At 31.6% G+C, this 14,974-nt stretch overlaps 1 protein-coding gene across 4 annotated transcripts in view; it reads left to right on the top strand.

The window, feature by feature from the left end:
- Positions 1–14,762, top strand: part of LOC112694202 (chaoptin) — a 104,651-nt gene extending 89,889 nt beyond the window's left edge. For all 4 annotated transcript variants that reach the window (XM_025569608.1, XM_025569606.1, XM_025569607.1 and 1 more), the window contains exons 6-7: positions 239–755; positions 12,009–14,762. In XM_025569608.1, the coding sequence (XP_025425393.1) occupies positions 239–755; positions 12,009–12,358 (867 nt within the window). In that variant the 3' untranslated portion in view covers positions 12,359–14,762. The remainder of the gene's footprint in view (positions 1–238; positions 756–12,008) is intronic.
- Positions 14,763–14,974: the final 212 nt, after the last annotated feature.

Below are 14,974 nucleotides of genomic sequence, written 5' to 3' on the forward strand. Positions count from 1 at the left end.
GGTTATTGATATTATTCGATTGTAGTCCCTCGTTCGAGCGCATATTTCGAGATAATTTCACGCAAACTCCTCGCAGTAACGGCGAATTGTGGACAACAAACGATGTTAAAACATATCTGTTAAACGAGATGTAAACGTGCGTTTGTACCGCGTGTCTTGCATGATCGTGCCGACCACAACGATAACCTTTGCGTACCTTTTCGTGTGCTTGACACACGCACGCGCTTTTGTGTTGCAGACGATCACCAAAGCGAGTTTTTCCGGTCTGTCCCGTTTACAACATTTGCGGGTGCAGCAGCTGCAGTACGCGGACCGTTTCGATGCGGGATCGCTTTCCAAACTGTCCACTCTTCGGTCATTGGCCACAGACTGGCGACCGAACATCGGGCAGATCGTGTGCGCCGCGGTCAAGTCCATACGCAGCCTTTCGGTGCGTGTGAACCGGTTGCGACTGCCCGGGCCCATCGTGGACACGTGCGGTCCCAAGCTCGAGTCCGTGGCCATCACAGGGCCGGAGCTAAGGTTCGTCGATGCTCAAGTGTTCGCGGGGCTGGGCCGCGGGGTTGGCGAACGGCTGACCATCAGCATCCGGCACACGTCCATTGAGGACCTGCCAGCTGACCTGCTTCTGCCGCTGTCCGGTGTGCCCAAGCTCGCGCTAGACCTGACCAGCAATCGGCTCACGTCGCTCAACCCACTAACCGTATACTCCAACTACACTACGTGGGAGAACTCCGGCACTAATATTCTCAGAGGCAAGTGCAATGTTGTATCCGCTTATCAAGTGTACCTCTGTAAATACAGGGCCCTCCGTACGTGCACGGATCGAACCCGAGAGATCACGAGAATGAAAATAATGTAATCCCTGTGACGTTATTTTCGGAGGTTTTTGGTCCATTGTTCTTAAGCCCTTTCTCTTATTTAAGTCCGTATTTAATGGCCGAGGAACGAAAAATAATCAGACACGTGTGCGCCCGTCGCACAGCGATTTAGCGATACATTTTTGTTATCGTTAATAGCAATGAATGGTGGGATGGTAGGGTTCATTTGGGTGAAACTAAAAAAACATTCGAACGAATAAAAAACTATAATTTGCCTACTTGACCTGTTCTGCAATAAAAACTGGACGAATAAAAACTGGACGAATAAAAACTCAAAACTCTTAAGAAATCCTTCTTGACTATTATTTAAAGATTTAGGACTCTCGGAGCACAAAAATTTCAATTTTATCGAATACCACGATAAATGTATGGAATATATTTTTTATCAATGTTAGATTATCGTAAAAAACCACTATCTCATTTTATTTGACCCGCTATATTTAAAACCATCTATAAACGACGAATTTTAGATTTTTTTTAATTTAACTTAAAGATTTAAATTAATTAATTAATTAATTTAAATTAATTAAAATAAAGAATTAAATTAAAGATTTAAATTGGGTGGTACAAAATAACTTACCTATAAAAAGATATTTAAAAAGGCATCATCAAAAAACATCATGTAAATTGAAATTTTTGGGAATGACATTCAATACGACACAATCGATTTTTCTCGCACAAACAATTTTTTAATCGATTTATTTTTACAATTGATTTTGTTAAATACCGTGTAATTCATACATAAACTCAAAATATGTTTAGAAAATATTTTTATTTATTTATTTATTTCATAAAAAATAAATAAATAGGAAAAATGTTAAAATCAAAAGACACAGAAAAGGGTTAGAATATTTAAGTTAATTTGCTTAATATAAAACGATATTTATCACCAAGCAGACGAATAATTGTTTCCGTAATCTTAAAAATTGTTCAAATACGATTATATTATAATATAATAAATCCATATACATCGAAAAAGAGTAAATAAACACTATGCTCTTATATCTTTTCAAAATAATAAAGACTATATGAAACTCTAGAAGATTTACTATCCACTTTTCTTTGGAGAATATATTTTAGAGTTGATTACAATCATATATATATGTGTGTGTGTGTGTTTTACCAACATTATGTTTTTTTGGTTTACCCTTTCAATAAACTTTTATTTAAATTCACAATTTTAACAGGTTTATTTTTATGCAATTGTATATTGTAGAAAAAACAGAAATAATCGCTCACCGTAGTGCTGGACCGATATATGTAAAAAGGAATATCAAAGAAGACAAAAAATAAAAATAAAACGCTAGATTTTAACAAATTGGGTGACATTGTATTATACAAACTCGCACATACACACACACACAAATACAAACATATAAATGTATATTAATTTAAACAATGTCACACGTGGTTTATTTGCCGACCGGTCATTGTTCATTCCATGCAAACAAAATGGTTTTTTTTTTTTTTTTGTTGTTGTATGTGTGTCTACCAGAATAATAATAAAAAATAAAAATAAAAAAACATGAAGGGGAAAAAGTACCAAGCACTTCAAGTATTTAGGCTGACAAGCGTGCTAGTGTGCGGAAGTTTGTGTTTCTTTTTTTACATTTATTTTTTTCCTCCTTCAGAAGGATTGTGTTCACCATATACTGAACTGAAGTGCTGACGGAGTGCCGATTGAAGAGAACAAGCATGTGGTGGCATCAGTGCGAGCGAGTAAGGAGTTATATGTGTATACATACATATATATAAGTACATCTGTGTTGGCTAGGATATATTTACTACCCTCCGGCTACTTCAGAACGCGCGACTTTTTGTCGCACCGCGATTTCCTTTTTGGTATTTTTCTCTTGCTCCTGCCCGTGAACACAAACATATACTTCCCACTACAGAACACGGTTTGGTCGATAAATACACCTCAACACACATTCACACACATACACACACGCAGGTGTACTTACATACTTGCGCGTGCACGCACAGTATAATATGTCACCACAAAGTGTCATCGAAATGACAAGTGAAATGTTTATTCTTGACGATTTAGTACTGGTAATATTTATATATCTCCCATTGTCACTCTATTACAAAATATATACGTGAAAAAATGTTTATGTTGTTATCAAAATAGTACATTGTAATATTCTTTCCTCGATGGTTAATAATTTATAGTTTCCCTCGTTGACAAAAGGCGGGTCAAATGACATACGTGCCCGATAACAATCACTATTTCAATAGTAATTGGTTCAGAGTAATAGCGTATGGTGAAGAAAACACAATTTTTCATTGCATTATCGAATGGTAGGTTAATGTAAGTTTTTCGTTCTAGACGTTTCCCCTTTGGCAGTTAAAAAATACGCGATTTGGACGTCACAAAGCAACCAATACTTGTACAAATCTTAAACACACACAACAAATAAAAATAACTAAGTGTATAGCCTTTGTAACGTATATTCTGTTAAATTTAATTTCATCGTTCATATTAATTTTTAACCGTTTTTTTTTTCTGTTTAATTTTTTTATTAATATAATTAAAATTGACGGGTTAAAGTATCAATCGAATGGCTGTCATTAAAAATTTCGATGACTTGCAGTCACATATCATGATATATTATATAGTAAAACTATAAATCGAATACTGAAAATTTATTTTCATAGACCGTTATTTATTAATTTATTTACTTTGTTTATACCTGATGATAAATTTTCAATTCAAAAGCGGTCGTATATACCATATAATAAAGCTCCTGGCTACGTATTCATTTATTTATTTATTTCTATATATAAACTATTTATTTACATGGGCGTAGCTAAGATTTGAATCGGGGGGAGGGGGCAAAAACATAAAGCGATTAGTGTTAAACTCGTAATTCAAATAATCTAGAGATAGGCCATTGGATAACACATACAAAGTCAAAACGTTTACACGTGTAGATAACACTCAGTCCCACTAAACTATTTTTAGACATATCTTATTTAATTTTTGATTTTAATGTAAAACGCACACGTTTGGTATAAACAAATAGCATTCAGTTTAAGGCGCGAGGGGGAAGTTCCCCCTCCTGCCCCAACCTCGCTACACCCATATTTATTTATATAATCATTTACGAGTGTTAACAATTTACTAATTTTTGTTCTAATTTATTATTTTATTATTTATAATCGCCAAAATTCATAATAGGATTGAATAATTAAAAAGATGATTCATATTTTTGAAACATACTTATATATTACAATATGATTATAATATCATTATTTATTTTAAAAAATCTATTTTTATTATAGTAGATTTTGTGCATTTTTGCTATTTTAATATGAATATTGTTATCTGACATACATATAATATATGAGTGTATATATTTTTATAATTGTCTTCTTACAAATGTTATATTTTAGTACGAGCTTGTAAAATATTCTGTGGTGGTTTGAATTCAATATAGTTTTAATTATTCATATATGTAGAATATTTAAAATATTCTCATAAAATGTAACTCAGAACAAATACAAGGACAATATGATGTATTATGATTATGAAACATTGTCTTATCCATAAGTATTTTTGATGATATGGAGTGTATTTCAATTTTCAAACGTAATAGTTTCGTGTTACGAACAGGGACTAAAACCGTAACTGAAAAGAACTGGTACTGGAACCGGTTAACCTTTATAATTTAGGAACCGCAACTGAAACTGGAACCATTATTTCTAAAAATGAAAAACCGCAATCTTAATTATAAAAAGGTTAATTTAGGTCAGTTATTTAGACTAGTAAAACTATGGTAATGACTATTTTGTTTGTCCATTTGTCGGTTCAGAAAAAATCAAATCTTTTTATGTTTTTATTATTTTGTGTTGTAAACTGTAATAGTGTAATGCATATAATAGGTAAATTTGTAATATTATTATTATTATTTTGTATGTTTATTAATATATTATAATGAGTATATCATCTATATTGTCAATTAAATATTAAATATAATTAATGTTTATAAAAAATATGTAGCTACAACAGAAGTCAGAATGAACTTTGATTCCTAATTAAAATTAAATTTTAAATTAAAGATATTTATTTCATCAAATCATAATATTTCATAATATTACAAAATATTTTATAGATTCTTACTATGAGTTGGGATAAAATAACTTAAAAAAACTTAAATAACTAAAATAACTAAAAATAACTTAACTAAAATAATTAACTCAAAGATATATAGTAGGCTGATATAATATATATATATATATATATATATTTAATATATTTATAATTATATTTTTTAACTATTCATAATACCTTCTATTTTCATGAAATGAAACAATTACAATTTAAACAAGAATAAATAAATAATTTCATATTATTTTTTAATAAATCTCTAATAATCAAAATTAATCTAAATTAACCGGTTCTAGAACCCTTACTCTTTTAAAAAATATAAACCTAAACTGAAACCCTTACAAAATTAATTGAACAGCTAAAACCGAAACCGAAACTGAAAAAACCTATAGTTTCTAGTCCCTGGTTACGAACAACCTAAACATTTCTTATCTAAAGAATTAGCCACAACTTTAACTTTCTAGTTTTATTCCATTTAAATTGTATATATAGATATATTTATACTGGAAAAGGAATAAATTAAAACATTCATTCTTTCATTCTTTGAAATTTTCCTTATATTTAAAAAAAAATGTTTTAATTTAAATTATTACAAAATATTATAATTAGTTTTAGGATGAATAAACTCAAATTTTACATGACAATACGGTATTTTATATATTTGATATATACTTTATAGATAGGTCATTAAAAATAAAAAAATTTAATAATATAAAAACTGCAATACATGTAAATCTATATAATGCTTAATGTAACACAATTTTTTTTTTATATGATACAATAATTAAATTTAATAGTATAACGATTTGTGGATGTATTCATGTGTTTAAGTGACACACATTAACATTAAAACATTGCACAACTATAAAATTAAACAGTAGCTTCACGATAAAATAATATCCAATGATAATGATTCTAAAACGTCTGCCCTTATTTCATAATTCTAGTTTATAAAGACATAATTAATAAAAAAAATTTACCAACTGAGTCATATAACAATGCATCGTTTTAATCATAATATTATAACAATAACAATTTTTGAAAAGTTTGATAAGTAAAATACTGATCTTAAAGTATTCGAGTAAATTTAAGGTTTTTACAAAAAATAAAATTGAGTTTCTTATCAAATATTTCAGTAAGTATTTTAGAATTGAATTCTATTACCAGTTCGATTTTAAGATTGTTCAAATATACATTTTATTATGTTTCTTAAATCTGTTAGGAAACCAATAAAACTATACCCCAAAATATTCTAATTATAAGTAACTATGACACAATTATTGAATTTGAACATATATTTTTAAAAAAATTATCGACATTTTACGAATTAGTTTAATTAATCCTTGAATTAATATTTTGTACAACAATTTTGCAGTTTATTTCAAGTACAAGTACAAATACATATTTCTTCCATTAATGAGGATGCAAGAAATGCAAGAAAATGAAAACTGTATTTTTTCAGTAAGATTTCGTCCACTCACACTTTCATCTTTCGATATAGTGATAAACAGTATATGATAAAGAATATTTCAACAACGAAGTTATCAAAAGAGATCATTAATTAAACGAACGTTTATAAAAAGGTCAAAGTCAAAGTGAAATTTCAATAAAATATTTATAAAAAAATTATTAAGTTTCAAATAATAATTATAATTAATTTTTTTCGTCATTGAAGAATAAGCATTAAAAACCAATTTTTTTTTTTCGTGATAGATTTTTTTTTAAATTGGTCAATTGTATTTGCACTAAAATTAAATAAACACACACAAAACCACACAAACACATAAATACATACATTCATGTATACATATTTTTTTATCATTTACTATTGTAAAATAATTGCTATACCGAACTTAAAGTAAAATTTTCGATTATGGAATACCAAAAATTATTAATAACATTTAGTTGACATGACACATTATCTTAAAAGGACGACAAAATTCGGTTGAAATATAATCCCTTCAATAGTTACGAAAACAAAATGTAAATTGAAAATAAACAAACTACTTTAAATTTGGATAGAAATTATAAACAAAATCCTTTCAAAACGGTTACGCACATGATTTTTTTACAAGATTAGGTCAAAAAAAAAACTATTTCTTAATTCTATAAATTTATTATTAAATTATAATTTATTTGTTTTTAATACATTAAAAATTTAAATATAGTCATATATATTATACTTGGTTCGAAATAAAACATTGTGGATAGTTAATCGAAAAAAAAAAACAGTATACATTTAAATAAATATATGAGTATTGACAAAAATAATCACATTTTATTTTATAATTATTTACCTTGTCAATAGTTTTTTTTTGCAAATAATTTAGCTATTTTAACTTAGAAAACATAAAAAAAACTTATATGATTTTTATGAACGTAAAAAATGATGTGCTTGTCAGAAAAATATCTCTAACACATTGATTGACAGATAAATACTATAGAATTCGCAAACCTTGAACCTTTATAAAGTTTGGGCAGGCGAAAAATCACTAAACTGTCCATCAGAGTGTCAATACAAATCCGTTTCATGCTGTATGCATGTCATTAGTTTACTAATTAATGGATTCCGTAGTAAAGGGGAGGGTTACGTTTTCAGACAAATTATGTATGTATTTAATACATTAATACCTCTGAAATGTTATCGATATTATCGATTATATTGGCATATATTTGGTATGCATATGTGTATGGATATATTCGAAATACAATTAATTTCTGTAGTGATATATACTCGATTCTCACTTAAAATAATAAAATTAAACATTACTATTGTTATGTTTTGACGTTAAATGAAAACAAAAACTTTTTTTTATAATTCTTTTATGAAAATACTATATTTTTTAATATTAGTTACCAAAATGGATTTATATTTTGAATTTAATTGATAGTTGACGTATATAATGCATATAAATATACTCGTAATAGAAAAATGTTGATTGTTAATATTAAATTACTTAAAGATGTCAAAACGCCATGGAAAATGTTACTCAAGTGAATTTATGCACGTCACTCATGTATCGAATTGTATTTTAATTAAATTTATCATTCAACTTAAGGTCATCTATTATTCAAATCTAAAATACCTAAATTCTAATTTATATTCGAGCGATAACTCATCTTGCATAATTTAAAGAAATAAATACATAAGAAATTATTTTAAATATACATTATATTGCATTATTTGAAATTATTTATTGTTAAGTATACAATAAAATTATTTTTGAATTACGCAGTACCAAAAAAACTATTTATACAGATTTATAGTTTAAATTATTTGGTTGATTTCTATAGATTTTTCAATATCCAGATATTTATTTTTTTTTTCAACATAATGATAACATTATTATTTTAAATGTAAAAGAAGTGCATTTTTATATAATTCAAAAATATTGTTGTTACCTGAAATTTAAAACATGAGAATAATAACACCATTAGCTGTTTAAAAATATTTAAATCAAATTAGTGAACATTTAATAATTTTTATAAATTGTTAGTTAAATGTAATTGTTTTATTCAGATAGTAGCTACTCAATCAGGTGAAATATTATGTTCCATAGCAACAAATAACTAAACCGTATTTGTTACACTACTGTGGAGATAACTGATACATCAAAAGCATCAATTGCAAGATTATATTGTAACAATTACGGCACATTGATACTGTTGTAGGTACATTAATCTTAACATATAATAGTTTAACATGTTTTGCATTATTGATTACTATAAACTTAAAAAATCAGAAAAAATTTTTTTATGATTATGTGTATAGAAAGTTAACGAAAACGTTCATACCTATATTATTTTTATATGCATATATCCATTCTTTGTTGTACAAGATCACTTTTAGTTTTTAAACTAATTTCCGTTCTTTCATATTTTATATTATAAGTAGGTAATTGGATTTGTAATCGTATTAAAATATAATATTTTTTTTTGTAATAAGGAAATAAAGGAAAAACAAAAAAAAACCATAAAATAAATGCATCCTGTTCTTTTCGATCTAGAATAATATTTAATAAGAAAATTAGTTTATAACTCTGTGATAAGAATTTGACGAACGGTGTGGAAAATCGAATTTAGAAATAATGAGAGTGTACACTTATTATATTAGTTATGAGATTTCAGAGTTTTATCTCATCAGGTGCGTATCTACATTATTTTCTAATTATATTTTTTTCGAAAAAAAAAAATAAAATTGAGTAAAATTCAAAAAAAATAAAACAAATTTTAACTTGTTTATTTTTTTGATGTTTGGTACTTATTGTAATAAATTTATAACATTACTATTGTCATGCTCTTCCAATCCCTTAACGTGTCTCGTAAAACATAATATTGTGTTAAAAGGTAAAAAAAATTTAAACTAAATCTCAACCGTTATACAGCATGTCGACAATGATTTCTCCGGTTAAATTATTTCTTAATCCAAATAAATTATAATGAAACACATAAATGAAATCAGCATATTTTCACTTCGATAATCATACGCTGAAGTTCTTCTAGCGTTATGCATACCAGAGGAATATGATGATTATTATTTATTTTCGTAAAATCGCGAAGTAGGTTTACGTGCAGTCGTGGTGCACATTGGTACCCGGAAAACGGAAAATTTCGTAAAGAAAAAAATCACGAAATGTGACGCAAGTTGTCGGCAATCTGTAAATAGTTACGGGTTTCATAGGAAAATTCAAACTCGTTAAAAACTAGCGTTACGATGGGGTTGGGAAAACTTTCTGCGGATTGACGTAATCAATTAAATAAATACGTACGAAGGATGTTGGAATCACCCATTCTCTGCTCTTCGAGACGAACGTCAGTGATTTGTTCGGGAACGATAGGAATAAACACTGCGGGCACGAATAAATAATATACGCAAAATACAGTTTATTAAAGGACAGTAGAAAAAAAAACCAACGAGACAATTGTCGAACGTCGAACAGGTGCTGTGTAACTCTTGGTTGTCGATCATCACCGAATCTGCGAATTAACGTGCCAATGCCTTTTATTCCTCCGCTTTCTCGTAGCGCTGTCTTGGATGAAATTACATTTATAACGCAATGACGATAGGTTTTCCGGGAAATACCGTGAACCTTAAGTGCGATAATCGAAAAATTCTTACCGGCTGGTGCAATTCATCGCTGTACCTTCGCTGCATGTTTCGGTAACGCTACATCGTTCGATTGCGTTCCGATTACATTGCTGCATTCCACCTAACATTAACTGCAACGGATTACTTCATATTTTCTCACTTTAACTTACCACCGTGATATAGTGTGGTCTGTATTACTGGAATACTCGAACTATCCTTTGTTCCGCGTATCATATTTTGAGTATTGCATAATTTCACAAAACCACCGTTATAATCGCGAATCATCTTCGAATCGCATCGTTAATTGTTAAGACGCGTGTCCAACGTACAGCAAATTCTAGAATAGAAATTTCTAAAATAAAACAAAATAATAATTACAGACGGGTAGATCTTGGTAATAATTGGTATAGATGCATATAGATACTACTTTCATGCACAACGAAAAAAAATGCCAATGTTGAGGTGAATACTTGAGAACCAACGGTTTCGACGTTAACGTAAATACTACAATCGTGTTCAAAACAGATGTTTACCGGCATGGATGAATAAACCGTGGTACCAATAAAATAAAAAAATTCAGTAGCATTTTGACAATCCCATATAATTTGACATATAATCACGTTCCCCTTCCTCACTACTATTCGATACTTGCTCGACATACAAGGTTATCTTTTTCGGATTTCACTCGTAAAAACGACTCCCTGAGTGTTATCCAAACGGGATCGTATTTGCATCGAGTGCGGCTACTCGTGGTCTCCCGTGATCGCGGTCTCGCACCTCAGTACATGCCGATCACACGCCGCGCACCACTTTTACCAGGTCCGCACTATAACGTGCCACCGTATGGAGCGAAACAATCGTCACCCTAAAGACAGTAATCTACCAACTCCGTGTACACCGTGTAATATTTAACGATATGATTGGGCGATTAACATCATAACCGTAATTTGGATACCATGATATATTCCACGTTACCGCTTGTTACCATAAAGTTTAACGATTTAAACTTTTTACCGTGCGGTTATTGTTTGTATAAAAATATAATTTTTACCATATTTTCTTGTTTAATAGTTAATATTAATAGTACAAATATTTCCGTTGTAACTTGTTATAGTTGAGTTATAATTTAATGTTAGCACAATCAACAAAAATAAATCTTTATAGAACATCGAAAGTATAGTTTGATCAAATTATCATGTTTTGTGGTAACATAGAAAATGTCTACACAATATTCAACACAAACGCGGTCCACACGAAACACGGTGTTAGTGGAATACAACCTTAGCGACTGAACCACGTGGTTACGCCTTTTTCGAATGTCACGGAGAATCTGGTATCGTCCGACTGTTGCACTATTTCAAACCGCGTTTTCGATAGAACAAACGCGTGACTAAAGTACGCATAACACGTTCGTGGTACGTACCCGTTGGTGTAGGACAGCGTTTCTCGAATTTTATTTCTACTGGACTACTTAGAAATAATAAAAAAAGATCGTGGACCCTTTAATGAAAATAAAAAACAATAATAAATAATAATACTAAATCGATTGCTTTATTTTCTGAACTGAACGCACATATTTTTATGATAAATAACGGTAAACCGACGCTATCGGTCTATCTTTACCGCATTTCAACGATAACTATTTCGATACTGTATTTATCATCAACAGTATTAGTAATACGAATATTATATCCGTATTTTCGTTTTTGTAGACAAAGGTACTTTGTGTATTTTTAATTAACGTTCGCGTATCGCCCTCCGGTATACGCGAAGACCCTCGGGGGTTGGCGAGCCAAAGTTTGGAAAACGCTTGTATAGGACGTTTCGAAAGATGACGCGCGAACCCGGTCAGCGTGACCGCGGTAAGCTGTTACCGTGTTTACCGTGTTTACTGCTACAACGTCCGCGCGTTCGACTGTTGCAGGTGGCCTGTACCTGGACGACAACCCACTACAGTGCGACTGCGGGCTGCTATGGCTGGGCCAGTGGCTGCGCCGGTGGCTACGTGAAGCCGTGCAGGTGCACACCCTGGGCATGGCCGAGGCGCAGCTGGCCCAGTGGACGGCGCGGCGGGCGACGTGCGCGGATCCGAGGAACGGCGGGGCGCGCGTGCCCGTGGCCGACATCTACCCAGAGGACCTGCGGTGCAAGGCGAGTGCGCTTAGCGGCAGCGGCACCGGCAACACGGCCACCAAGACGTCCCACCTGATCGTCTGCCTGGCCCGGTCGCTGGCCGTCTTCTACATGGTCACCGTCTGGTGCAACGTCTACTAAGTGCCGCGTTGCGAGTCGCACCGGTCGACGGTCACGAACAGCGGCACGTGCCGGAACCAACGCCAGACATGTTGGTCGCACCGCTGTTGTTGTTATACACCCCTTATATTATATTCGTGTCCCTGTTGTACTAGTCCTGAAGAACACGGCAAACGCTGAAAAATAAGTTTTCTTCTCTCTCTCTCACCCTTAACATAACCCACTGATCCTCACTGATTATACCGTACGTGCGTGGGCCGACCTGGGAACCGCGGTAACCGCCCACGACCAATACGCCTTCGTACAGCGCGGTAATCGAATTCTGAAGGGGGAAGGATGTACCGACGGCTAACGCGATCCCTGCAGGATGAAAATGTGATCTAATCGGAACTCGAGTTCACCGCCGACCTGTTCGAAAGTCACGTCGTTGTCCCTCGATCGGCTTACGTACTACAACGTGTAATATATTACGACAAGATCCGCCGACGGGCTGTAATAATACCTTGGTCGTATCGTTTACACGAAAATCGCATCGCCCGTAACGCGTCCGGTACGAAATTGTTTAAAATTCTTGTTTCGCGGGAATAAACGTTTTTAGTTTTTTCTAATATCGCACGCGGAACCGACGGCACCGACGAGAATGACGTAGTGTAATCGCCGACAAGTTATAAATAGCACTTACTCCCTCACTCATTCACCAGAAAAAATGTCTAAAAAAAATAAAATATGTGACCTGTCGTCCCGGTCGTGGGGAGTTCGAGTTGTTTTTCTACGTCCATTATTGTACAGCTGATGCGACAATCGCATTATATTTTACTAACTGCAAGACGTAAAACTGCGATTTCAAGCACTCGCAACGGAGCCCACGCGATTCCGCATGAATCTTCCGCATTTGAAACAACACGGATAAAAAATTTTTCGGATCAGATGCGAAACACACACACAACAGACGCTCGCTATTCGTACCCACCCATCTTTGCCAATATTATGTATATGTGTACGGGCGTTACGCCGCTGATCGTTTTTTGTTACACACGGATGTGGCTCACGTCCATATTATTACTGTATTTTTAAGTATTATAATACCCATTGGAGGAGGAGAGAGAACTTTAAAGAAGTTTTGAAGTGCTCGAGTGAAAACAATTAATACTTCCAACGTTAACCCGTACCGTAAGCCTCAGAACAGAAACATACCATTATCAATATTACCGTGTATCTAGTATTACAAATAATTTCAATTTTTTATTTATTTTTTTCGCTTTCGTTAATCTTTCATTATATCCCAACTCAACGTACGTAAACAGAAATTATTTTACCCAAACACGTTTGTTCGTTGGAAATAATATATTTTGCAATTATTGATTTTCTTTCTTTTTATTTTTTATCCAATCGTATTTGTTTATTCGAAGATTAAAATCCCAAACTGTTTATTATATTCAAGTAACGATTGCGCCCCGCAGCATAATCGCCGTCGGTCGGTTGACGTTCAGGTGAAATTTTCACTACTCGAAATGATAGTGGCGTATAACACGTTCTATGGGATAGTAAATTTCAGTTTATTGACAACTCAAGGAAATATTTACTTTATCCAGACCGATCAATGTGTTAAATGACTATCATATTCTTAACATTACGACGCTTATTTCTATCATTTTATAACGACCACGTTCCATTGATTCCCAATATTGATCTTTGTTTGATGCACAATTATGATTTTTCAACGATATTTTGTGTACTCGTGGCGAAATCTTTAAACGACCATATGTTCCCTGCGTGTGAATTTAATAAAATCGAATGGGGAGAGAATTCTTTGAAAGGAAACAACGAGATCTTTATAGAGTAGCTGGTATTTTTTATTGAAAACTAAAATTAAATACGGTTGACCAATTTATATCTGAATAGTTTTCAGTTCTTTGACCTTATTCATAATGAGTCATATTTTATGTAAAAAAAAATAACGTATATCTTTTTATTATAACTCTGAGAATTATCTCAGTTCTAATTTTTTTTATTTATTTTTCTTTTTACCGAGCCAAATGAAATGTAAACCATTATATCGATTCAAGATCATAGGAAAAATACGAAATATTAAAAATAATATATTTTATTTTGTATGTTATGCGTTTTACAAAAGTTCATAATATACTCGTTTATATTTGTATATATAAGTGTAATATAATATTTGTTCTATGAATAGTTTTACTATTCAAGCGTTGTTCTCAGAGGAATAAACATTTTGACAAGGAATAATTTGTGTCCTTCAAAATACCACTTCATCCTTCCAATTATTTATAATATTATACGGTAGATGTGTTTGTTTATTTTTACCTTTAAAACCATTATAAATATTTATAGTTTTTTGTTGATCAAATAAACCTGTATACATGTAACGCTTACTTTTAAGACAGCTTTGTTTTGTAAATAATAATAAAAATGATTATTTAAATATGATTAAAATATTTATTTCATTCATCCATAATTCTACGCTCTTATTACGAAAATACACTAATTTACTCTACATTATAATTTTATGATTTTTAAAACTTTTTGATAGTAAAATGAGCTTTATTTGTTATTTTTAAAACGTATATGATATTTTTTTCATCAAAGAAGTTCAATTATCAACAATTCTTGAAC

Source organism: Sipha flava, unplaced genomic scaffold (genome assembly GCF_003268045.1).
Source record: "Sipha flava isolate LNK unplaced genomic scaffold, YSA_version1 124_pilon_pilon, whole genome shotgun sequence".
In the NCBI taxonomy this organism is placed as follows: Eukaryota; Metazoa; Arthropoda; class Insecta; order Hemiptera; family Aphididae; genus Sipha; species Sipha flava.